Source organism: Herpailurus yagouaroundi, unplaced genomic scaffold (genome assembly GCF_014898765.1).
Source record: "Herpailurus yagouaroundi ecotype Mexico unplaced genomic scaffold, PumYag 182, whole genome shotgun sequence".
NCBI classification, from domain to species: Eukaryota; Metazoa; Chordata; class Mammalia; order Carnivora; family Felidae; genus Herpailurus; species Herpailurus yagouaroundi.
Window position 1 is genome coordinate 43,209,715 of NW_024412413.1, and position 24,788 is coordinate 43,234,502.

The 24,788-nt window shown below is 36.0% G+C and overlaps 1 protein-coding gene across 1 annotated transcript in view; it reads right to left on the minus strand.

Annotated features, from left to right (window-relative positions):
• GLIPR1L2 (GLIPR1 like 2) overlaps window positions 1-24,788 on the minus strand; it is a 30,603-nt gene that overhangs the window by 1,222 nt on the left and 4,593 nt on the right. Inside the window, exons 3-5 of the mRNA XM_040491382.1 lie at window positions 24,281-24,384; window positions 8,205-8,290; window positions 60-86 (exon numbers count right to left, since the gene is read on the minus strand). Coding sequence (XP_040347316.1) covers window positions 60-86; window positions 8,205-8,290; window positions 24,281-24,384 — 217 coding nt within the window. The remainder of the gene's footprint in view (window positions 1-59; window positions 87-8,204; window positions 8,291-24,280; window positions 24,385-24,788) is intronic.

Consider the following 24,788-nt stretch of genomic DNA (forward strand, 5'->3'; position numbering starts at 1 on the left):
GCTGGATTTCCACATAAAGTAGTTAAACTGTCTAAGAAATAAAGGACAACGATACATACATATGGCTTGGTCACGATCTGCATTACCTAAAAAGAAAAAGAAAGCCCATAAAGACTTACATAATATTCCTTCTTTCCCTAGAAATAAGATAATTTTTCTAAAAATAATGATATCATTCTCCTAGTTGTCAAGCATCATGCTGCCATCTTTGATGTGCCTCCTCCAACCAGTAGCCCATAATAAAATATAATGTATTCTCCATTAGTAAAAGTCAGCCTCGTCTGCTAGAGAGAACATAGAAGTATAGGAATGAGAACATGTGGATTCTATTACTAATTCTGTTTCTAAATCATTGTCCCTTTATACGAATCACTTCACTTCTGTCCTCTAAAAATTTTTCTGGCTTCAACATTCTAGGCTTCTATAATATCTGTTACTTGCATCTCTCTTTTTCCCCCCAGATCATTCCAAATTAATCATCTGAATCTACTCATTTTCCTCATTTAATTCTTATTTTCAGAAGCTTTCAGTTGCTCTTCCTTTCTTAGATAGGAAAGTTAATTCCATAGCCTGGCACTCATTGTTTTTGCTATCTTGCCCAATGCTATCATAATACTTTTCAGGAAATAAATTTCTTTTCCTCTGCTCACTGGGGCAGAGACAATAAGACAATCATTCCTGGATTCCATTAGGAAGGAGAGTGAGGATAAATGAGTTCTCACACAGACAGAACCCAATGGCAACCAAGAGGTTTTGTCTTGCAACTGACACTACCCTTACAAGAAAGTTTAGAAATCACTCTTCAGACAACTTTAGAAATGAACTGACCTACTGGTTCTTTGAGGTTATTTTAGCCTTTTGTGCTTGGTCTTATTTTACTTCATAGTTTATGTAATGATTTCTATTTTAGAGCTCCTTTAAAAAAATCTTTTACCCTACAGTCTATATTTTCTCTACTTCATTCCATATATATGATCAGTTTGAGCAATGATGTAATTAGCATGTTTCTTATTTACACTTTCCTTCATTTGTCATCACTAATCTTCATTGATTACACTCTTACTTTTGTGCTTGATTGAATATTTAAATACTATTGTTTCATTTATCAGCTTTAAATAATATCTTTTGGCCCCTGGCTATAAAAGATGAAGAAATTAAGCACATTTTTCTACCTTCTCTTCTTCTCCCAAATTTTATTAATTACATCATTTGTATATTGACAAATTTATTATATTTACTTTTTAAAATAATTACAGACTTCAGATTAGTTTTAATCTTTGTCTATCAATTAAGATTCAATGTCTATGGATAGTTCTTTCAATGCAGCTTTTCTGTTTCCACTCATCTCTTCTTTCTGGTGAAAGCCATCCTCTAGGGGTTTATTGAGAAAGTTCTCATGAAGAACTATGTACCACAAGTTTCATCATGTTCCCACAACATTTGTCTGTCTCCTTGTACTTGAATAATAGGTTTGCCTAAATTTATGTACAGCATTAAGGGCAATATAGATATAGTCATTATTCCACTATCTTTTAGCATTGACTGTTCTTGTAGAAAAGTTTGACTTCAGCCAAATTACCCCCCCCCCCCCCCCCATGAAGGATTGTTAATTGCCAAAGCAGCATTCTACCACACTGGCGGAAAGTCAACACTGAAACCAGGCACTAACTACCTTTCTGTGAATCCCTTTCTCTGTATAGCTTCAGGTTAGAGTTTGCCAATGACAGGAATGCAAGTGAAATTTGGAAGATTTAAGAGAAATGGAGACCATTATTCTCCCGAGGTGGTTGTTACCCAGATACCTGAACAGATGTGAGATTCACAGTGGCTTCTTGGTAGGATGGGAAAAATGCTTTGCTGCCAAACACTGAGACCGTTTAGTGGGAGCTTTCTCAAAGATTCTCAAATTTTCTGGTAAGCTTTTGAGAACCACCTGTTTTGGTGCTTCAGGCTAAGGAGGTCTTCAGTGTCTGCTTCCCTGACCTTTTAACTACAGTTTCTCTGCCTTTTCATGGCAACTTCTGTGATCTGTGCTCTTCCAGTTTCCACCATTCATGAAAGCTCTCTATTCTATGTTAACGCTATACTGTCTGAATATTTCAAGTGGTTGTTTTCCTGATTCAACCCAGGCTATTAAACTCTAATGAACTATTTTATATTTTGGTTTGGATACTTAAAGGAGTCTTTCTTTTCCTCTAATTCACTAGGCAGTGTCTAAATGGAGACTACTTGGCATCATTTTTTCCTGGCACATAGTATGCATTTTCTTTCTTTCTTTTTATCTATACAAGGTTGTTTTTATTTTATTTACTTATTTTAAATTGAGGTATAATTGACCTATAACATTATGTTAGTTTCAGGTATACAACATAATGATTTAATATTTGTATTTATTGTGAAATGATCACCACAATAAATCTAGTGAACACCTGCCATCGTATGTAGTTACAAATGTTTTTTTCTTGTGATAAGAAATTTTAAGTTCTACTCTCTTAGCAACTTTCAAATATGCAATACCTTATTATTAAGTGTAGTCACTATGCTCTACATTACATTCTCATGACTTATTTATTTTATAAGTAGAAGTGGAAGTTTGTATCTTTGACCTCTTTACCCATTTTGCCCACCACTAACTTCCACCTCTGGCAACCAGCCAATCTGTTCTTTATATCTATAAGCTTGGTTTTTTGTGCTTGCTTGGGTTTTTGTTTGTTTGTTTTATATGTAAGTAAGATCATAATGGTATCTTTCTTTTTCTGACATTTCACTTAGCATAAGGGTCATCCATGTTGTCACCAATGGCAAATATTTTCATTCTTTTATATGGCTGAATAGTATTTCAGTGTGTGTGTGTGTGTGTGTGTGTGTGTGTGTGTGTGTGTGTATCACATGTTCTTTACCCATTCATCCATCAATGGACACAAGATATGAGTTTCATATCTTGGCTATTGTAAATGCTGCTGAAATGAACATGTGGATGCATATATATATTTTATGAGTTAGTGTTTACATTTTCTTCAAATAAATACCCAGAAGTAGAATTACTGCTTTAAATCCAGAATTACTGGATCATGTGGTCTATTATCAAGTTTTTGAGGAACCTCCCCTTGTTTTCCATAATAGCTGCACCAGTTTACATTCGATAGTAGGCATTTCAATGTTTAGATTCAAGAACTTCTATTTCTGAAATTTTTATTATTTCTTTAAATATTTGTATCTATCTATAGCTTTATTTTCTGTTCTATTATTTTTGTTCTGTTCTTCGGGGCCTCCAATTATTCACATGTTGAATCTGATTTATCAGTGCCTATTTATAATTTTCTCTTTATAAATTTTTTAACATTTATTTATTTTTGATAGACAGAGAGAGACAGAGCACAAGTTGGGGAGGGGCAGAGAGAGAGAGGGAGACACAGCATCCAAAGCAGGCTCCAGGCTCTGAGCTGCAAGGACAGAGCCTGATGCGGGGCTTGAACCCACAAACTGTGAGATCATGACCTGAGCCGAAGTCAATGCTTAACCGACTGAGCCACCCAGGCGCCCCTATAATTTTCTCTTTAACTTTTAAAGACCTCCATATCCCTGACTGTGTTTTTCAGCATTTTTGATTCCACGTGCTGTTTTCAATTTGACTTTCAGTTCTTCATTAGTATATTTGAGATGTACTAAAAATACTTTTGTTTACCTGAAACCCAAATTTAACTTGGCATCCTGTATTTAATCTGGCAACCTTCAGGCTGATCCTCCACTTGGACCCCCTCCTACCCTGCTCAGACACTGAAACCCAGACTTAACAATCTCCCATACTGTCAATTCAATAAGCACACTTTAATAAAAGGTTACACTGGGGTATCTTCTTCTTTTTGTCCCTCTTCCACTGTTTCCCCCATTCTCTTCCAATATTTCTCATTTTTCCCTGTAGGATCTTATTCTTGGCATACTGTTCTTTCTCTATGTGTTGTACCTGGGTGAGTTCTTCCGTTTTTATATTTTTAGTGTTGTCTATATGCTAATGATTCTGAAATAGAGCCCTGTTCTGTACCCTAAACTTACTAGTCTTATCTACTCAGATGTTAAACAGGTATTTAAAGCTAATGATGATCAAAACCCATTATCTATTTTCCATAGCTTTCTCTCTTCATATAATTCATATCTCAATTCCACCAAACCTGATAGTTATATTTGACTCTCTTTTTTTTCTCATCACTATATCAAATTAGTCTCCAAGACTGGCTAGTTTTGCCCCATAAATATTAATCAAATTTGTCTCATTATCTCTACTTCTCTCATAAATACTCAAATAGGAACCTCACCTCGCCCCTGGACTGTAACAAAAACTTCAAATTGATTTGCTCTCCTTAGATTTTGCATTAAAAATATTTTTTAATTTAAAAGAATCCCTCACTTAGAAAAAAGTTGCAATACAGTACAAATAACTTTTATTTTGAACCATCTTTTTTTTTATTTTTTTTTTTTAACGTTTATTTATTTTTGGGACAGAGAGAGACAGAGCATGAACGGGGGAGGGGCAGAGAGAGAGGGAGACACAGAATCTGAAACAGGCTCCAGGCTCTGAGCCATCAGCCCAGAGCCTGACGCGGGGCTCGAACCCATGGACCGCGAGATCGTGACCTGGCTGAAGTCGGACGCTTAACCGACTGCGCCACCCAGGCGCCCCTATTTTGAACCATCTTAATGCAAGTTGCCAATATGATACCTTATCATATTGGAATACTTAGTATTTCCTACAAACAAGGATATTCTTCTACATAACAATAACACAACCAACAAAATCAGGAAATTAACATTGTTACATTACTACATTCTAATATTTGGACCTCATTCAATTTTGTACTAGCTGTGCTAATACTGTCCTTTGTAACAAAAGATCATGTTCAAAATTGCATTGCATTTAGTTTTCATGTCTTTATTTTCTTTCGTCTAGGACAGTGCTCCACTTTTTATTTGACATTCATGATCTTGACATTGTTTGAAGATAGCATGCTAGTTATTTTGCAGACAAATTCTCAACAAATCTGAAGTTTGGATTTATTTGATGCTTCTCTGTGATTGGACTTGGTTGTGCATCTTTGGCAGGAGTACCCCAGTAGTGATGCTGTGTTTTTCTCCTCGCATCCTCTCAGGTGGTGCAGGTTTGTTTGTTTGTTTTTGTTTTTAATTTTTCCTATTGCTGATGATGTTCACATTGGTCACTTTACTAGGGTGGTGTCTGCCAAACTGCTCTGTTGTAAAATTATTTTCCCATTAGTAATTAAGTACTTTTATGGGGAGTTACTTTGGAACTATTAATACATTGTTCCTCGTCAAACTTCTAATTTATTCGTTTATTAATTTATATTAGTATGAATCATAGTTTCCTGTTGTATCCCATGAGTTCTAATCAATTACTATTATTACTTCAGTACTCTAATCATCCCAGATTTGACCACAGAGAGCCCTTTAAAGTGGATTCTGTGTCCTTGTGTGTCTGTTTTCCTATATGTCCCTGTCACTCTTTGAGCACTTACTTCTTTGTTTACGAGTATAAAAAGATGGTCTGGGTTTATCTTATATTTTCCCTGCCCCAGCCTTGGAACCTTTCTCCAGTGAGCCCTGGTTTTTTTTTAGTGAAGGCCTGAATTTGGAAACCAAGATCTGGGTGCTAGCTGTGCTCATTCCTTTGGGGGTGGGAAGCCGTTGCTCCAAAGCCATCCCAGAGCTAGGGAATATATGCATGTAGGTACATACATATACAAATATTTACAACTATGATTATTTATATTTATTGAAATCCTTAAGTTCAAATACCTCTAGTTCCAAGTCATCACAAGACTCATGCTTGTTTTCTTCCTTTACATATTTATACTCCATCCTCTGACAGTGAGAAAACTGGTGCCCATTATCCTTAACCTATTTGTATATTTGATCAATCCCCTCAGTATATCTCCAGTCCTTGTTATTCCTTCTCCCCTCTCTTCTACATGGGTGCCCTCCTCACCCTGCTTGCACTCTTACACCCTACACCAGGCTGGTAGAGTTGCCACATTTAGCAAATATAAATATAGGATGTTGCCATTTGCAATGCCATGAATGGAGTTCCAGAGTATTATGCTAAGTGAAATAAGTCAGTCAGAGAAAGAAAAATACCATATGACTTCTCTCATATGTGGAATTTAAGAAACAAAACAAATGAGCAAAGGGGAAAAAAAGAGAGAGGCAAAGCAAGAAACAGACACTTAATTATAGAAAACAAATTGATGGCTACCAGAAGGGAGGTGGATGAGGGGATGGGTGAAATAGGTGATGGGGATTAAGGAGGGCACTTTGGTGAGCACTGGGGGTTGTATGGAAGCGTGGAATCACTATATTGTACACCTGAAACTAATATTACACTGTTAACTAACTGAAATTAAAATTTTTTGTTGTTGTTGTTTATTTATTTCTGAGAGACAGAGTGAGATAAAGCACGAACAGAGGAGGGGCAGAGAGAGAGGGAGACACAGAATCTGATGCAGGTTCCAGGCTCTGTCAGCACAGAGCCTGATGTGGGGCTTGAACTCACTGAGCCGAAGTTGGATGCTTGACCAACTGAGCCACCCAGGTGCCCCTAACTGAAATTTAAATAAAAATTTTTTAAAATATGTAGGATGCCTAGTTAAATTCAAATTGCAGAAAATAACAAAGAAATTCTTGGGTAAGTATTTGGAAGATACATATACTAAAAATATTTTTTTTTGTTTACACTGAATTTCAAATTTAACTGGGCATCCTGTATTTAATTTGGCAACTTATAGGCTGATCCTCCACTTGGATCCCCTCCTACCTGGCTCAGACTGCGTAACCCAGCTTTGGGTTTTTCCAGTGTGTAGATTCCCTCCTTACTCTACTAGAGTTCTGACCCCTCCCATGCAGGCCACCTCACCTACATTAAAGCTTTCCTCACCTAGTTTGGACTCTGACACCTCATGTAAAATTGTCCCTAAACATGGCTGCCCCCTTACCTGTGTAGGTTTTAATACCTCTTTGTCAGGGCACTCCTATATGTGAACCCTTTCCTCATTCTGCTTGGGCTCCAACAACCAGTGCCAAACCACCCCTCTGTGGATGCAGTCTTTACCTGCTCAGTCTCTGATACTCTATGCCAGGCTTCTTACTCCCACCCCATGATGATGCTCTCTTCCACATACTTGGGCTCAGATACCACATACTGAGCTGTCTGGGTATGGGAAACCCTTCATCCTGTTGTCTCTGAAAACTCAAGCCTGACCTCATGCATGGATGGCTCACTTTCTCCAAAGGGGCTCTAACTTTCTATTCAAGGCCATACCCCTATGCAGACACTGTCCTAACCCTGCGTAGGCTGTTTTCTCATATCCACTGCACCGTGTATGAATCCCTTGTCATTCTGCCTAGGCTCTAATATGTCACATCTTGTGACCCTCTATGTGGATGCCTCCCTTGTTCTGACCTACCTAATGGTGTTAGAATTGAATTTTTTAGAAGGAGAAAGAAAAGGGGAAGAGGAAGAGCAAGATTTTGCATCTTGATTCAAGTGAAATAAGGGCAAAAATGTTAGGGTGGATTCATCTCAGCTGTGGCATTATGATGAAACTGTCCATTAGTTTCTTTATCACAAAATCACAATGTGTCCCTTAGTGTCTGAATTTATCCCTTAGTACATTCTTCTAAGCACCATATATTCCAGGGATAGTTATACTTTATATGCTTTCATGTTTGGAAAAACTGAATGAAAAATTTAACCAAACGTATTTTCTACTTTCATCTTTTGAATATTTGGGGGGGGTGACTAAAATAAAAGGCTATTAAACTACTTTACTTCTTTTCTTTCTATAAATATTTTAGAATATCCTATCCTTTAGAGCAGTCATTTTCAAACAGGCTACTATTTCAGGAATTAGCTGGGAAGTGTTTTCAGGGGGAAATTGTTCTCATTCTTCCTTTCAGACATTGTGGTATGTCTCCAAGGGCAAAAACAGGGGTAAGAGAGGGCAGAAATAGCTGTGAAGTCTAGAAAAATCTAAAGATGAACCTATTTCAACCCTCTTTTAATAATATAATAACACCCCTCTGGTCAAAAGAACAATATTAATGTGACAATGAAAAACTAGTGTTCAACACTTCATTTTTCTTATCATAGAATGTGTTATGGATTTTTTATGTTTAAGTTATTTTCTTTATCTTACTGCATAGAAAATCTGTGCATCTGTCATATCTGCTACATTGAGAACAAACTATTCCTGGTGTATAAGGCCTTCTCGACAGAGATCCTCTAGAAAAAAGCAGAAAACATTTAGTTAAAAAAAGTCTCAAATCTCATCATTTAAATAGCATGGTTACCAATTTTTAGTTAGGTTATAAAAGTGATTTAACTAAGAAAATGGACTCTAGAAAGTACTGAAACTGGAAATTTCAGTAATCTTCTCCTTTTTTCCCCTAAGAAAATTGTCTCTGAATTCTCTTGTCCTTGAAACAAAGTAGTATAATTTAAATGAGTTAGTTTTAATGTTGCTTTCATTTTAGTTTGTAGCAAAATTTTCCTTTCAAAATGATGTTATAGAATGTTTTATAATTAATTGCTTTCTGCTTGGTACAAATGTATTAAAAGTTCTATAGAAATGATATATTAAATTTCTGATGAGTTTGCAAAATTCTGAAATGCCTATTGTCCCAAAGACCCAGCTGCTTGGCTTACTTAGAGGTCTGCTTTAAAAATACATAAATATAGGGAGCCGTGGTAGCTCAATCGGTTAAGCATCCAACTTCAGCTCGGGTCATGATCTCATGGTTTGTGAGTTAGAGTTCCGCATCGGGTGAGCTCCAGCCCTGCTTTGGGTGAACAGGAGCCCTGCTTCAGGTGAGTCCTACTTCACTCTCTCTTTCTTCCTCTCTCTCTCTGCCCTCGCTCACTTGCTTTCTCTCTTTCTCTCAATTAAAAAAAAATGTAAATATATAAACAAGCAAATAAATTAAAGTGGATTAAAAAAATTTGGTTTAATCCATTGTAAGGAACAGGGGGAAGAAGTGAGAAATTATTACATCAATTTCCTAGAGCTAGGTAAAAAAAGAGGCTCCAAAGTAGATACGAATTGGGAAGCTTATATGAAGGATTTAGGTTAAGAAAGAAGAAAGATAGGCAGGGAAATGATATTTTTTAGTGACCAGAGGGTCATTAATCCTGGTTATTTAAACAGGATTTTAAATTCTGTGTGTAGCTGGAAACTATAAAAACAAATGTTAGGCACATATGCCCCTGATTTGGTCACTCTGGGCCGTCTGGAAGACGGGTGAAACCTAAGAAACACATATTCAAAAACCGGAATATCAAATTTCTGAGTCATATCTTATCAGAAGTTTTTGGTGTTACCCAATAAGGTATATGATACCCATGAATGGCAAGCTTTCTAGTCCATCAAAGACATCCAGAGGTTTATAGTTATTTGCAGATCAGGTATCGCTTCTCTAATGTCACTGTTCCACTATAAAACCATTTCAAGGAAGAGATGCATTTTGTTTGATCCTAGCAGAACACTAGCCTTTCAAAAATTCAAGAATTGATCTACTCACCTTTACCGACACCCTAGCCTACATTTCTTGCCCTAATCTCTTATCACTGAAATAGATGCCTCCAATACAAAAGCAGCACTTTTCCTGTCCTTAGACACAAGGACGGAGGACCCCTGCCCTTGAACCTATACAAAATGCTACTCACTACAAAGACTGCCTTTAAAATCTGCAGCATAGGCCAATCACCCCATGATCATGTCTGATGACTATAGCCTAGAATAACTTTGGAAAGGCAAATAAATAAATGAAATATATATATAAATAAATGTATCAATCAATCAAAATAAATAAATTTACATCATGCTAGAATACAATGGGCCCTCTTTTTTCAAAGATTTGAATTTCATATCACTATTTATATTATATGGCCGGAAATGCCAGACTAATACTCTCCCATGCCAATCTTCCTCTTGTTCTGAGTTTTGAGAAGTCTAGCCTAAATCAAGTCTGAATCTATACAATTCCACAACTGCAATTGGAATTATTGGGCTGGATTAGGAGAAAACAACAGGTAAGTACCTATAACCAGCAATGTCCATTGAAACTTCACAGCTGTCCAAGCAGTACCTGAAGAAGCAGTCAAATTTCTCTATTTTTAGGTATTTGCTTTCTCTAAGTCAAGACTGAACAGTCCTCTGGGACATTTTTCAGACTGATATCTGACCATACCTTCATCTATAGGACCTGTGTCCAGGACTTAGATAAGGACATGTTGCTTGGGTGGCCCAAAGAGTAACTATACCCATGTCCAATCCTAAGTCCATTAGAAGACCATTATTCAAATTTTATCTTTTTAAACCTTTATTTACTTATTTGAGAGAGAGAGCATGAACAGGGGAGGAACAGAGAGAGAGGGACACACAGAATCTGAAGCAGGCTCCAGGCTCTGAGCTGTCAGCACAGAGCCTGATGCTGGGCTCGAACTCGCAACTGTGAGTTCATGACCTGAGCCAAAGTCAGAGGCACCCCTCAAATTTTATAATAGATCTATATTGTTTCAAAATCAACGCAATTCTGGTGGTGACTGAAACTTTCAGGTGACTCAGCTTAATTATCTAACTCTTTATTTTTTATTTTTTTAAATGTTTATTTATTTTTGAGAGAGAGAGAGAGAGAGAGAGAGAGAGAGAGAGAGAGAGAAACAAAGACAGAGAGTGAGCAAGGGAGGGACAGAGAGGGAGATACAGAATCCAAAGCAGGCTCCAGGCTCTGAGCTGTCAGCAGAGAGCCCAACATAGGGCTTGAACTCAGGGACCCCAAGACCATGACCTGAGCCAAAGTTGGACGCTTAACTGACTGAGCCATCCAGGTGCCCCTTAAGTGTACAACTCTTGATTTCAGCTCAGGTCATGATCTCACAGTTCATGGGATCGAGCGCTGCATTGGACTCTGCACTAACAGTGTGGAGCCTGTTTAGGATTCTTTCTCTCCCTCTCTCTCTGCCCCTCCCCCACTTGCATGCACAGTCTCTCTCTTTCAAAATACATATAGAAACTTAAAAAAGAAAGAAACTTTTATTGCCTTCACTAGTCCTATATCTGCCACCACTTTGTTTATGAAGGAAGTAATCCAGCTCCATGAATTGACAATTTAGCAATTACAATTTGTAGGCAAATTTTTCTCTTCCAAGTTTTCCATGTACAAAACTCATCTTGCCTAAAGATTGTCCACAGAATGATGGCAGAGTACATCAAACAGGTGTTGACTTTTCCGTCTCACACAGCCAAAATAACTAGACCACCTCCAATAACTCTTTTCACTTTCACTACCTCCATGTATCATTGAGAAATACCACAACACTGGCTTCTGGTTCATACCTGGACATCTATACGTTTCCAAAGAAGACTTAAAGATCTATCCCAATTAGCTACAGAAAATTGAAATGTAGTAAGCAGCAAGGTAGGTTATCTTTTAGCAATCCTATCTGGCTCTCCTTCTGATACATCTCATATATCTGTCTTTGCTAAAACTCCATGACTATATGGACTTATTTAAGGTCAAGAAAAGCATGAATCTTGTGCCTCAAATTATCTTTTTGCCTCAAATTATCCCTGTATGTGCAAAGCTACCTTACTTTATACTGCTTTCCATAAGACTCAGTTGGTCACATCTCCTCCTTTGCTTCCACATCTTGCACCCATGGATCTAGGCACCAGAGTTAAATACCAACAAAGCTCTTTTGAGATGGATATTATTTAGCTGCACCATCCTCTAATCCTCCTCAAAATACCATCTTCCTTCTGATCGTGCCTCCTTTTTAAAAAATATTTATTTATTTTTTAGAGAGAGAAAGAGAGGGAAAGAGAGAGAGAGAGAGAGAGAGAGAGAGAGAGAGAGAGAGAGAGAATGAGTGGGGGAGGGGCAGAGAGAGAGGGAGTCACAGAATCTGAAGCAGGGTCCAGACTCTGAGCTGTCAGCACAGAGCCCACGCAGGGCTCGAACTCACGAACCTCGAGATCATGACCTGAGCTGAAGTTTGAAGCTTAACCACCTGAGCCACCCAGGTAACCCTGATCATGCCTCCTTATTAATTTTGGCACCTGGGTCAGTCACTATCTACCTTTTCAGCCAAAATTGTCCTTGTCCTAGAATTTGGGACATAGATGATTACAATATGCTTATAGATAATTCATCCAATAACTTGGTCTGTTACTGAATGTTTTCACCATCTCAAAACTTCCCAATACTCCATAATTGTCACTTTTGTAGCCACACTCTGGATCTTGTTATCCCCTAAAGTTACTCCCACTTCTGAGCTCACAAAGTAACACATTCCATTCCCTGACTGTAGCCTCCTATTCTTCCAGTTTGCTCACTCATTTACTCCTGCTACACTTCTCCATGAAGTTCACTGGTACTCCAAGTCTATTTACTCTCCTATTTTCTCCCTATCTATATACTGTTGTCTCTTCTCCATACAGCTCAGGTCTAATTCCGTTGCATATTATTATCTGGCTAAAACTCTAAAACTCTCTTGCACTGTTTTCCTTTATGTCTACCTGACAAAACCCCAGTGTTGGAAAAAATGACAGAATCTTACTGTCCACATGCTCTATGTCTGCTTCAGGGCTGGTGGGTACCGCTGGAGAAAAATCATCACACTAGGTAGAGAATCCTTCTGTTTCTCTAGTCAGCTTCCTCCCTCATTTTCCATAATAACTATTTAAAACCTTCCCAACCCTCAAAATTCCAGCTTCATTGTCTCCCCCTTTATTCTTAGGACATGATCTGTCTGTCCTACTTCACAGTGACACATAATAACCGTTAGCTTGGAACATGAGAAATTTTCTGTCACTAAATATGACAAATATACCTATTCCCTTCTTCTTTCCTTTCTAATACAACTGAAGAACTGCCCGTCTTCCTTTCTAATGCTAGTCTCTTTAATACCATTCCATCTTCTCAGGAACTTGTATCTTTATATATACATATACATAACATATACATATACATACATATATGCAATATATATCACATTGATAAACACAAAAGAACCATTTCTGTAGAGCAGAAGAAACTGATGCCAGCTTGGAATCAATTGAAGGCTGTTTTATTGTTGTTATTATTTTGCTTTGTTTTCAAAGTGGGAAAGATGTGAGCCTGTTTAAATATTGACATGAAAGATCATATTTCTAAAGAATTACATTTATTATATCAATGAACTTCTTTTTAATTTGATATTTTAAAGTCCTTACTTTAATTGATCTCTTAGAATTAGAAATTTTGGACTACTACTACTACCTTCTAAAAACATTCTTTCCCCCATGTCTCCTGTGATACCATACTCTTCTGTTTTTTCTCCTGCCTGTGTGCCACTCTTAGGTTCCCCCTCCCACTTTCTCTCTCTTTAACTGCCTTTAAATGTTGGTATGACATTCTGGAGGTCCTCTTCTCTTCTCACTCTATCCTCTCTCACCAGGCAATCGCATTTATGCCCATGATTTCAATTACTGTATGTACTTTGGCACTCCGAATATTTGTCTATGCCACGCCTCATGAGCTTCTGACCCATACAACCACCTGCTTACTGAACATCTCAAAGTAGGTAATTCACAGCCAACTCAAATTCATTATATTCAAGATGGAATCCATCATCTTCCCTCCTTAAAAGTTCACTGTTCACCATTGCAGTTAATGGCAATATCGGTCATGCCTGAATCATAATTCTGAGAATCTTCCTTGACGATTTCCTCTCGTTACTTAATACAATGACCTACAAACCCTTTCTAAAAATGTCTCAAATACTTCTCCCATCTCAGTCGATATATCCTTTCTTGATGTTAAAGTAAATAAATAAGTAAAAGTAATACATGTATAATACTTGTAAGTATATGGTGAAAAGGAGGAAGAAGAAAAGGGCAACCTTAAGGGAGAAAATGTCTCCATCCTTCACTTTCCATATGTCTCCCCAAAGGTAACTTCTGTTTAACAGCTTCTTATGATTCCTATCAGAAATAAGGTTTTTTTTCCACAAAAATTCTCAGTACTTATATATTGTGATAGACTGCTGTCAATCTAAATATCTCTTAAAATACTAAAATAACAGTATTTTAGCTTGGCACATTAATGGCTAGCCTCGTTACATTTCCCAACTTCCCTTGCAGCTCAGATGTGGTCATGTGATCAATTTTATATTCAAAGGAATGGAAATAGCAGTGATGCACATCACTTCCCATCTGTGCTTTAAGAGATGGTCATGCCACCAACATATTTCTTTTCCCTTACTCTGAGCTGGAGCTAGTCCTCATCTGTGACTTGGATTCGATTTGCAGACAAAGACTCTGCCCTCAGGGAATGGTGAAGAAACAAGATGGGAGCAACCCGCGTCTCTGAATGACTAGTAGAGCACAGCTACTCACCTAACTGAAATTTCCCCCTTCTCTCTGACTAAATCACTCTAGTTTCTGATCATGCTAGCTACTGTAACAAAAAGACTCAATCTTATTATTGTTCTGCATCTTACTTTTTCATCTAACAAGTGAGATTGGTACATAAAGATACCAGTAGTTTCAGAGGCTACACAATAATGTAGAGTAAATTAATTGCTCAGTCTGCTATTACTGGAGTCATTAGTTGTTTTATTGCAGTTTTATGCTATTAAAACAGGCTAGAATGGGTATCCTTGTATATATATCTTGGCCAATTTTCATGAAGATATTAATAACATAAAATTCTAATATGGGGATTACAAATCAAAAGGTAAGCATATTTTAAATTTTGTAATTTTGCCAAATCCAGAAAGATTGTACCAATTTATTGTCCCCTCACATGTTCAGAGTATCAGTTAAGCTTTTCTATCTTCTCAGATGGATGAGTGAAAAGTCATCACTCATTTTTGCTTTTACTTGAATTACTTCAATATAAGTGAGATTGAAAATCTTTTTGTATGATTAATAACCATTTTTTTCCCAGTAAATGACCTGTTCATATTTTCTGCACGTTGTTCTTCTGGGTTTTTTCGTTTTGAAAATTTTTTTTTTTTTTTTTTGGTATGAATTCTTTGTAAATTAAGAAGATTAACTCTGCCATATATTACACAACTATATTTTCCCAGTATATTATTTTTTCTTTGGCTAGATCTATGGTATTTCTCTAGCCATAAATGAGTTTTAAATTTGTGTATAATCAAATGTATGAATATTTTCTGGATTTTTATGCTCTGTTTGGTAAGGCCCCAGGCTGTTGACCAGTATCTCTCGGTTTTGGCTGGGCCCAAACTGCAGCTGTGTCTTCTCAGCACTGCGCAGCTTGTGTGATGTCTGTGCAGGCCATCAGTTTCCAAGCAACTGTTCCTACCTAATCTTCCCAGAATCTTGCCTTGAGATGCGTAGCTTAGGAATTGAGGGACCCAAAGGCAATTTTTATAGACCTTTGGGGTCCTTCTTTGCAGCCCCCTACTCTTTGGGATCCTAGTCCTAAATATGAGGCATCTTAACATCAATAAACACTGATATTTCCTTTGCCCAGAAAACAATACATCCTTTCCTTGGCTTCTGTTTCTCTGGCTGTGGTTTGGAGAATTCTCTCAGAGAGAAAGCCAAGGCAAATAGAGGCTTCACACTAAGTTCTTGTCTATTTGCAAAGATCATAGCCCTGCACTGGTTATTTTGTAATGCCTGAAGGCAATTATCTTATATGTTTTGTCTGGTCTTTAGAGTTATTTTAATCAGGAGACTAATTCTTACACTAGTTTACATAATGTCCAAAGGCAAAGTGGACCAAATATTTAAAAGTTAAAAAGATAAAGAATTTCTAGAAGAAAATGTGGAATAATAATACTTTGGGAAGTTGTGTCTAAGTATGACTCACGCCTCAAAACCCATGAAAAAAAAGTATTGATACATTTTTTTCCAATAACAAAATAATTCTTTTTGGAAAAAATAAATTGCATTAAAAATAAAGTAAAAAATGAAATATCAAACTGGGGAAATATTTGGAAGTGACATTATATGAAAGAGCGAATTTTCTTGCTATTTAAACACTCTTACAATTGAAAACAAAAGTCCAAGAACTTAAGAAAAAAATAGTGAATGTATAGGAACAGCCAGGTCCCAGAAAATGATATCCAAATTTTCTGAAACTTACAAAAAGGATACCTAAACTCATGTAAAATAGGAGGTGAAAATTAAAACATAGTGAACTCATAGCAGTAAATAGCAAAATGTTTGAAAATATATTATGTTAGCAAGGGAACAGAAAAATAGTCACACTCATATGTTGATATAAAAAATTGTTTTAGAAACACAGTGTGACTATGATGAAAAGATAATAATATCTATCCAAGTTAAAAGTACATATCCTTATTGACCTAGTAATCCCATGACTATGAAATCATATTAGTATGATACTAACTCATGTGAGAACTACATGTCTACTTGCATAATTATTGCTTGAAATAAAGCTAACAGAGTAAATATCCACCAAATGGAGAGCATTGTTTAAATAAACTTTTGCACAACCATTAAATAAAAACAAAAACAAACAAACAAACAAAAACACTGTAAAAATATTTTTTAAAAAACCCTGGAAACTCCTTGTGTACTCAAATGAAAAGACTTCAAGTACATATCACTAAGTTAAAAAAAAAAAGAATGCCACAGAAAGTGTAGTGTGCTTCAGTTTGAGTTACAGAAATACACACATGAAGATAGATGTACTTTTGTATATGCACAGAATATATCTTTTAGGATAAAATATTGGGGAGAGTAAATGGAAGACAGAAATGGGAACATTACTTTCTCCTTGGTAGCTTTGAATTTTCTATCATGATTATGTATCAAGTATTGAACATATTTTATTAAAATGACCTAAAATTACAGTCCACAGAAAGCAATGATAAAGAGGCTATATCACAAAATACAAAGGTTAAGCAAAAATTCTAATCAGAGGAAAATATATAACTGTAAATATCTTCAATATTAACAGGATTAAAGATATAGGAATGTGTATACCTTAACAAAAATAGCAACATATAACAGCCTCTACTCCTAAAAAACACTCAGAAGATTGAATATCTCAAAATAAAATAGAAAACAACAGAATCATAAAGTATGAATAAATATGAAATCTTTTCTTGCAAAAGATCAATGAAATACATTAACCCTCATGAGCTCCGTTGAGCAAGAAACAAGAAAAATATTCACTATTAAGATTTCTCTACATTTACTTTTCTTATAATTCTCTCCTCCTTTTTCCCATATAGAACTTGCTCTTTAATTCCTCCCCCTTCCTTCATATATTCTAATATATTCTACCACTTTCTTTTAATTGGTGGCTTTCTTTAGCTTACAAAAATTCAACCAAAGTTATAAAAAAACAGCTTTCATCCAACTTTACACACTGACCCTATTTTTCTTCTCTTCACTGCCAAACATCTATATAAGAATAGTGTTCTAAATTGGCATTATTTTTCAAACTGCAAGTCATAAACCATTAATAGTTCATAAAATCAAATTTAGTGCTTCAGAGACAATATTTTAAAATATGAAATAATTGTACTTAACTGTGAATAAAATATTATTTTATAACTTTTTTATCATATATAGTAAAGATAGATATTGTTCTATAGAGCTCTTCTTTCAGTGATGTACTGTATTTCATAATTCTAATATACACATATTTTCATATTTTAACATCTCTGCAATTGAGATCCATGTTAACATTTATGGTGTCTCAAAATTACATCCAGGCCCTAAATGTGATATGGTTGTCACTGAACATTTGTGAACTTATCTTAGCTCTTCATATACTCATCACTTCAAATGGTTATATGCATTGTTTGCACTTAATGTATTTAACCTGCTATTCAAAATGTCTAAAATGATTACAGTATGTATATCATTGAATCATAAATTATGATGTGTGTAGAAAAGCATAGAAAAAGAACCACCTCATACATAATACATAATAAAAAGAGACTGATGAGAAAGTAACTCTAAATGCTTTTTTTCTTAAATGTCAGGACCGTTCTAGTTTCTTTCTTACCTCACTAGATTCTCTTTAAACTCCTTTGACAACTCCTTTGCCTGAAGTTGAAATACTGTAATGATGTAAAGCTTAGTCTTCAAGTCTCTTCCATTCTATTTTCCATACTTACTTTCTCACAAGGTGATCTCATGTAAAACCGACTCATTTCTGCCCCGACTCAAAACGGATCTCATGCAAAAACCGAAAATTCTGCAGTTCTTACTACTTAGAAACCTATCTTAGACCTTCATCTGACTAACTCCTTCTCATGATTCATTTACATTTCCCTCATTCATTTGTCTACCTACTGTGTCTGAAACAGAACACTTGATCTTCCCTCAAGGTCTACTCATTGGAGAGGCTTCCCTATCTGATTTAATGGCATCACCATTCATCCAGCTGCTCAGACTAAAGGCATAGATAGCATCCTTGATTATTCTATTCTGTTCACCCTTAAACTTAAATCAATCAGCAGGTATTATTAGCTCCAAATTCAAACTATATACTCATCTGAACTTTCCTCACCATTTCCATGTGATGGTAGGCAGAATTCATAGCACGGAAGTATAGGTGCTGGCAGTGGTAAAAGAGAGCTTTCCTCTGGGGCACTGGTTCATGTACTTCATCCTGTGGCTCTGCCACCCTCTAGAACAACTGAATCTTCTACCAGAGCAGATGACATAAGTTAAAGAGTGGGAAGGATCATGTAGGAAAATTTTAAAGGCTAAGTCTGAAAGTGGCCAGAGCTCAGTCATGTGGTCCCACCAAATTTCTAGGGAGGCTGGGAAAAATATATTCTAGCTGTTTATGAAATAAAGAAAATGGCATGACCTGCCTGACTCTATTTCCTTACCTATTAAATAAGGAAAATTTTTGCACTGAATACTTTTGGACACTACCATTTACCTCTTGTAGCATTAGATTCAAGTCATTTTCCTCAAGCCCAGATCTCTAACCTTCCCTATTGACCTCTTTCCCCCTCTAATATACATCATCTATGCACCAAAGCTGACTGCTTCTAAATCTGTATTCAGGCTAATTGTTTCTATGATTTCATACCTATTTTTACAACTCCTTTCTATTTAAAATATAAATATGTGCATGTATTTGGCTAATGTTGCTCCCCCCCTCTTTTACATATTTCCTTCCCAACAGAGAATAAGTGTTTTTAGGATAAACACTTTGTAAGAAATATGGAATTCTCTTGCCTAAGTCAGTGTTTGGTGCATCTACTACAAATGTATGTTTAATTAAATAAGAGATGCTACAGTCACCTACAGATGCAACATGTCCAAAAATAAACAAATCCTTTTTCTCCACACTACATCTTTTCCTAGAGTAGTTAATAAAATTACCTATCACTTAAGCTTAAATTATCAGTGTCATCTTTGTACCCTCTAATATCTGAGTTCAAGGCTAATCTAATTAATATTTTAAAGTTTTTACTTTGTTTTATTTTTTTTAGAAATATTTATATGAGTCTTATCTTTGAAACTGAAGAATAATTACTAGAAAATGGTATGTGTAAATATTGTTTCAGCTCACTTTTTCTAATACCTTATGAGTTTTTTTTTTTAAGTTTATTTATTTATTCTGAGAGAGAGACAGTACAAGTTGGGAAGGGCAGAGAGAGAGACACACAGAATGCAAAGCAGGCTCCAGGCTCTGAGCTGTCAGCATAGAGCCCCATGTGGAGCTTGAACTCCTGAGCCATGAAATCATGACCTGAGCTGAAGTTGGATGCTCAACCTACTGAACAACCCAGGTGCCCCAAGAGTCAGAGGCTTAACTGGCTGAGCCACCAAGCACCCCTATATGAGTATTTTTATAGATTAGGAATATTTTATTTTATTTTATTTTATTTTTTGGTGATTATATACATTCCAATTATTCTTCTCTGTTCTTTAGGAGCACCAATATATAGATTTATCTGCCCTACATATTTCCTTTCTTTTTTAATATATATTTTGACTTTTATTCTTCATCTTTGTGTTCTGAGAGAACATTTCAAGGTTGTCATTGATTTATACTTTCTCTATGGCCAAATCTGTTTTATTCTTCCATTCTGTATTAGTTTCTTGTGACTACGTTAACAAATTAGTATAAACTGGGTGTTTAAAACAACAGAAATTTATTCTCATAGTTTTGGAGGCCTGAAGTCCAAAACCAAGGTGTTGGCAGGACTGCGCTCCCTCCAAAGGTTCATGGGGAGATTTCCTTGACTCTTCCAGCTTCTGATGGCTCCAGAAGTTCCTTGGTTTATGGATATGTCACTCGAACCTCTTCTTCATGATCCCTTTGCTTCTTCTCCTTCCGTGTATCTAGTGCTGAATCTGGCTTTCCCTCTCTCTTACGTGAATATATGTGATTGCATTTAGGGCTACTTGAATATTCTAGGATAAGCTCCTCCTTTCAAGATTCTTATCTTGATCACATCTTTTGCCAGATAAGACAATACTCACTCTGGCCATGTAAGTTAATAGTGACAATTCTGTGAATTAGGACCTGGATCTACCTTTTGGGGATCCACCATTCAGCCCACTATATGTTTCAATTTTCAGTTTGGCTCTCTTATATTCATTTTTACTCAGTATTTCCTAATACTATGATGGATTGATTTTTCTACCAACTATTCTTAAGAAAGACAGCTATGACTGCCTATTTTGAGTTCATATCAAATAAAACTTGAACTGAGTTTACTAATATATGTTCTAACCTAGATCCTTCACAGGGCAAACTTGCCAATATTTGTATCAAAAGAAAAATGGTTGGTAGAAATTTCAAGACAAAGAAGCCTACCAGACAGTGAGTGGAAATAAGAGTAATCCTACCATGTAGCTTCATCTTACCACTGGAGTTATGGAATACCCCTGCATTCACCACTGTTATTAAGGTCCCCAAATACCTTCATCTTGTCAAATGAAACTGTCATCTTTCCTTCCTCATGCTTTTAATTTTTTCAGAGGCATCTCATACAGTTAACCACTTTGGTCATATTGACTCCTGTTCTTCACTTGGCTTCCAAGGACGCTTACCAGCACTGTTTTGGTTTCCCGCTTATCTTGTTAGCCTCTCTTCATTCTACTTCACTATCTCCTTTGCCTAAAGTTGAAATACTGCAGTGCTCTAGGAGTTCATCCTTAAATTAAGTTTCCATACTCACTCTCTCATAAGGTGATCTCATTCAAGACTGTAACTTATTTCTACCTCAGGGCCTTTATACCAGTAGTTGCCTCTACTTGAATTCTATCCCAGTCCTTCACAGAACTTTTTACTTCTCATGATTCATTTCATTTCCCACATTTGTATTTCTACCTAATATGTCCAAACATAAAACACATTTCCTGTCCTTGCCTATCTGAGTTAATGGCATGATTATTCACCCAGCTGTTCAAACTAAAGACACAGGTATCATTTTAGGTTATTGTATCCCATTTATCCCTAAAGTCAAATCCATCAACTGGTATTATTAGCTCCACCTTCATAATATATCCAGAAACTGACCTTTCCTCTCAATTTCCATGCTATGGTAGGTAAAATTCTAAGAGGGACCATGAGCCCCCTTACCTTTGGTGTACAAGCCTTGCATAATTCCCAGGACAGTGAATATGATAAACTTTACTTCCATTATTAATAATTTATGTTATATGGCACAATTGACCTTAAAATAGGAAAATTATCCAGGTGTGCCTGACTCAATCATTTGGGCACTTTAAAAGCAGAGAGTGTTCTTTGGCTGGTCACAGAAGAAAAGTCAGAGATTTGAACAATGGGAAGGTTTTGCTGATTTGAAGATGGCGGGAACTTTGTGTTAAGAAATGTGGGCAGCCTCTAGAAGCTGAGAGCAACCTCTGGCTGAAAGCCAGGAAGTAAATGGGGTCCAAGTCCTACAACCACATTGAACTGAATTCTGCTAACAACTGGAATGTACTTGAAGTAGATTCTTCCCTAGAGCTTTAGAGATAAGAACTCAGCCAAGTTCTTGATTTTGGTCTTTGAGACCCTGAGCAAAGAATTCAGCCACCCTGTGCGTGAACTTACAGTCTATAGAACTGTTTGATAAAAAATGGGTGCTGTTTTAAGTCACTACATTTGTACTAATTTATTATGCAACAATAGAAAATCAATGTACATGCTAAAACCCTAATACCATAGTCTAGAGGCACCTGACTACCTCAGTCAATAGAGCATGGGCCTAAGCCCCACACTGGGTGTAGAACTTACTTAAAAAGAAAAGAACCAATCATAGTCTATAGCCTGTCATATAGAAACAATCTTTTTTTTTTTTAATGTTTGTTTATTTTTGAGAGAGAGAGAAAGCACAAGTGGGGGAGGGGCGGAGAGAGAAGGGGACAGAGGACCCAAAGCAGGCTCTGTGCTTGCTTGAACTCACAAACTGTGAGATCATGACCTGAGCTGAAGTTGGACACTTCATGGACTGAACCACCCAGGCACCTGCTTTCCTCTTTGAACTCATATTTCCCTATACTCAATGCTTAACACAACAGCAAGGATAATTTTTTTAAGTGTTCTTTTCAAAACATAGATAAGATAATGTCACTCACGTGCTTAAGACTTTCCAATGGCTTAGCCATTACTTAGAATAAATTCCAAAATCCTTAACATGGCTTATGGTATACTATTTGGTATAGCTGTCACCTAACTTTCTACCTCAACTCCTACTTCTAAGCAGTTATTCATTTCTCAAACATGCTAAATCTTTCCCAGCTCAGAGACTCTGTGCATGCTCTTACTTCTATCTGAAATATTCTTTAGTCATCTTTAGACCAAACGCTACTTTGTCTTGCAACTACCCTATCTGTATTGCATACTGGTTATTCCCTATCTGCTTATCTTGCTTTATGTTTTATGGCATATTTTATTATCTAATCAAATATTATCTATTTATGTGTTTACTTATTTATTGTGTGTCTTCCTTCCAAGGCTAAAAACTAAATATGGTCAGCCTTTTTTGGTCTTGTTGGTAGATAGATCAGAGCCTTGTACAGAGTTGCTGAGCGCATAAATGAAGACTAGTGCCCCAAAGGAATCTCTTTCTTCCCTCACGTCAGTACCCAATTCTCTGACTTTTCAATACCAATGAGTAGTTAACTTTCAAAAGTTTCTCCATGTAATAGACATCATCCTAATGCTTTCAGTCTGTAGAAATGAAAGGGAGCCTAAAAGGTTTTGTAACGACTCTACATCCTGAACTTGTATTGCATAACTGTGTTCAAAGTCAGTAAAACTCCTCTCAGGAAGGGACTTTCTGAATCTAATTTGATTTATATCATACTTCTGTTATTTTCCCTATCCAGAGGAATACAATCAGTAATCAATGTTTGTTTGTTTTTGTTTTGTTTTGTTTTTCTTTTTGGTTTAGTCCCAGAGCATTTTATTTGGCAGAAATTCTTTCTCAATCCTAGCTTATAGCTAATTTTACTGTTTTCTTGACCTATTGATTAGGATATTTTCTCAGTTAGATATTTTAATGATACTACTTATAGTATCATCTTGACCTATAAGAAAATTTCAGAATTTCCAACAAAGCTCTCCAGAGATGAAGGCTATTTTTGAAGGTAGTTATTTCCTGTCTTAGGAAGGTATTCAAGTGTGGGATAAATAATCACATGGTAAGTCAGTGGAAAGAATTCAAGTTTCATACGGATAGATTTACTAGGAGACTTTTAAAGTACTATTGCATCTTTGAGATATTATGATTTTTTCTATGAATGAGACTAGCCTCAAATAATAATACAACTTGCAAAGGATGGTCAATTAAAAGTGTCTTTCAGTTACAAAACTGATGCACTCCTGAAACAACTCTTACAATATACATTTATTGTATACACAATCTAGATTATACACAATCTAGATTTATACACATCTAACCTTATTTTCCTTTGACTTTTATTACAAATATGGGAATAAATTATTTTGGAAAATAATTTAATTCCTATGCTCATTAGGCTAGATATTGTGAAATAATACTAATGTTAAAATTTTTTTAGTAAGTAATACTTGGCTAATTTATACATTAAATAGATATGCCCAAATATTACTTATTTCATTATAGAATTGAAAATATTTCAATATAAATCTTCAATATCTTATATTTAATTATTTTACAGTTTACAAAGACATTTAGAAGAATATATTGAAAGTTAGGAAAACCTAACCTTGAAAAGTTACCAGTTTAATATTCTTTTTAAAATTTAAAGTAACTTACCCTGGCGCATAGTTGCAAATGAAAACTGCTGCATATCTAATATTTTCAACTCTTGCACACTTAGTAATGGCACAACCAACTTTGTAAGATGTGTTCCAAACAAGCTAAAATAAAGATTTCAAAGAAAACAAAATTTGATTCTAAACATTTACTCTGCCATATTATAAACAATAATATATTCAATTTACAAAGAACCTTTAACCAAGCATTTTAAGGAATATGAATTATTCTTCATTTGGATGCAGGTAGAAATATTTTTTAATTTAAATCCAAGTTAGTTAACATACAATGTAATAATGATTTCAGGAATAGAATTTAGTGATTCATCACTTACATATAACACCCAGTGCTCATCCCAACAAGTGCCCTCCTTAATGCCCACCCATTATCCCACTAGCAACCCTCAGTTTGTTCTCTATATTTGAGTCTCTGATGGTTTGCCTCCCTCTCTGTTTTTATCTTATTTTTGCTTCCCTTCCCCTATGTTCATCTGTTTTGTTTCTTAAAT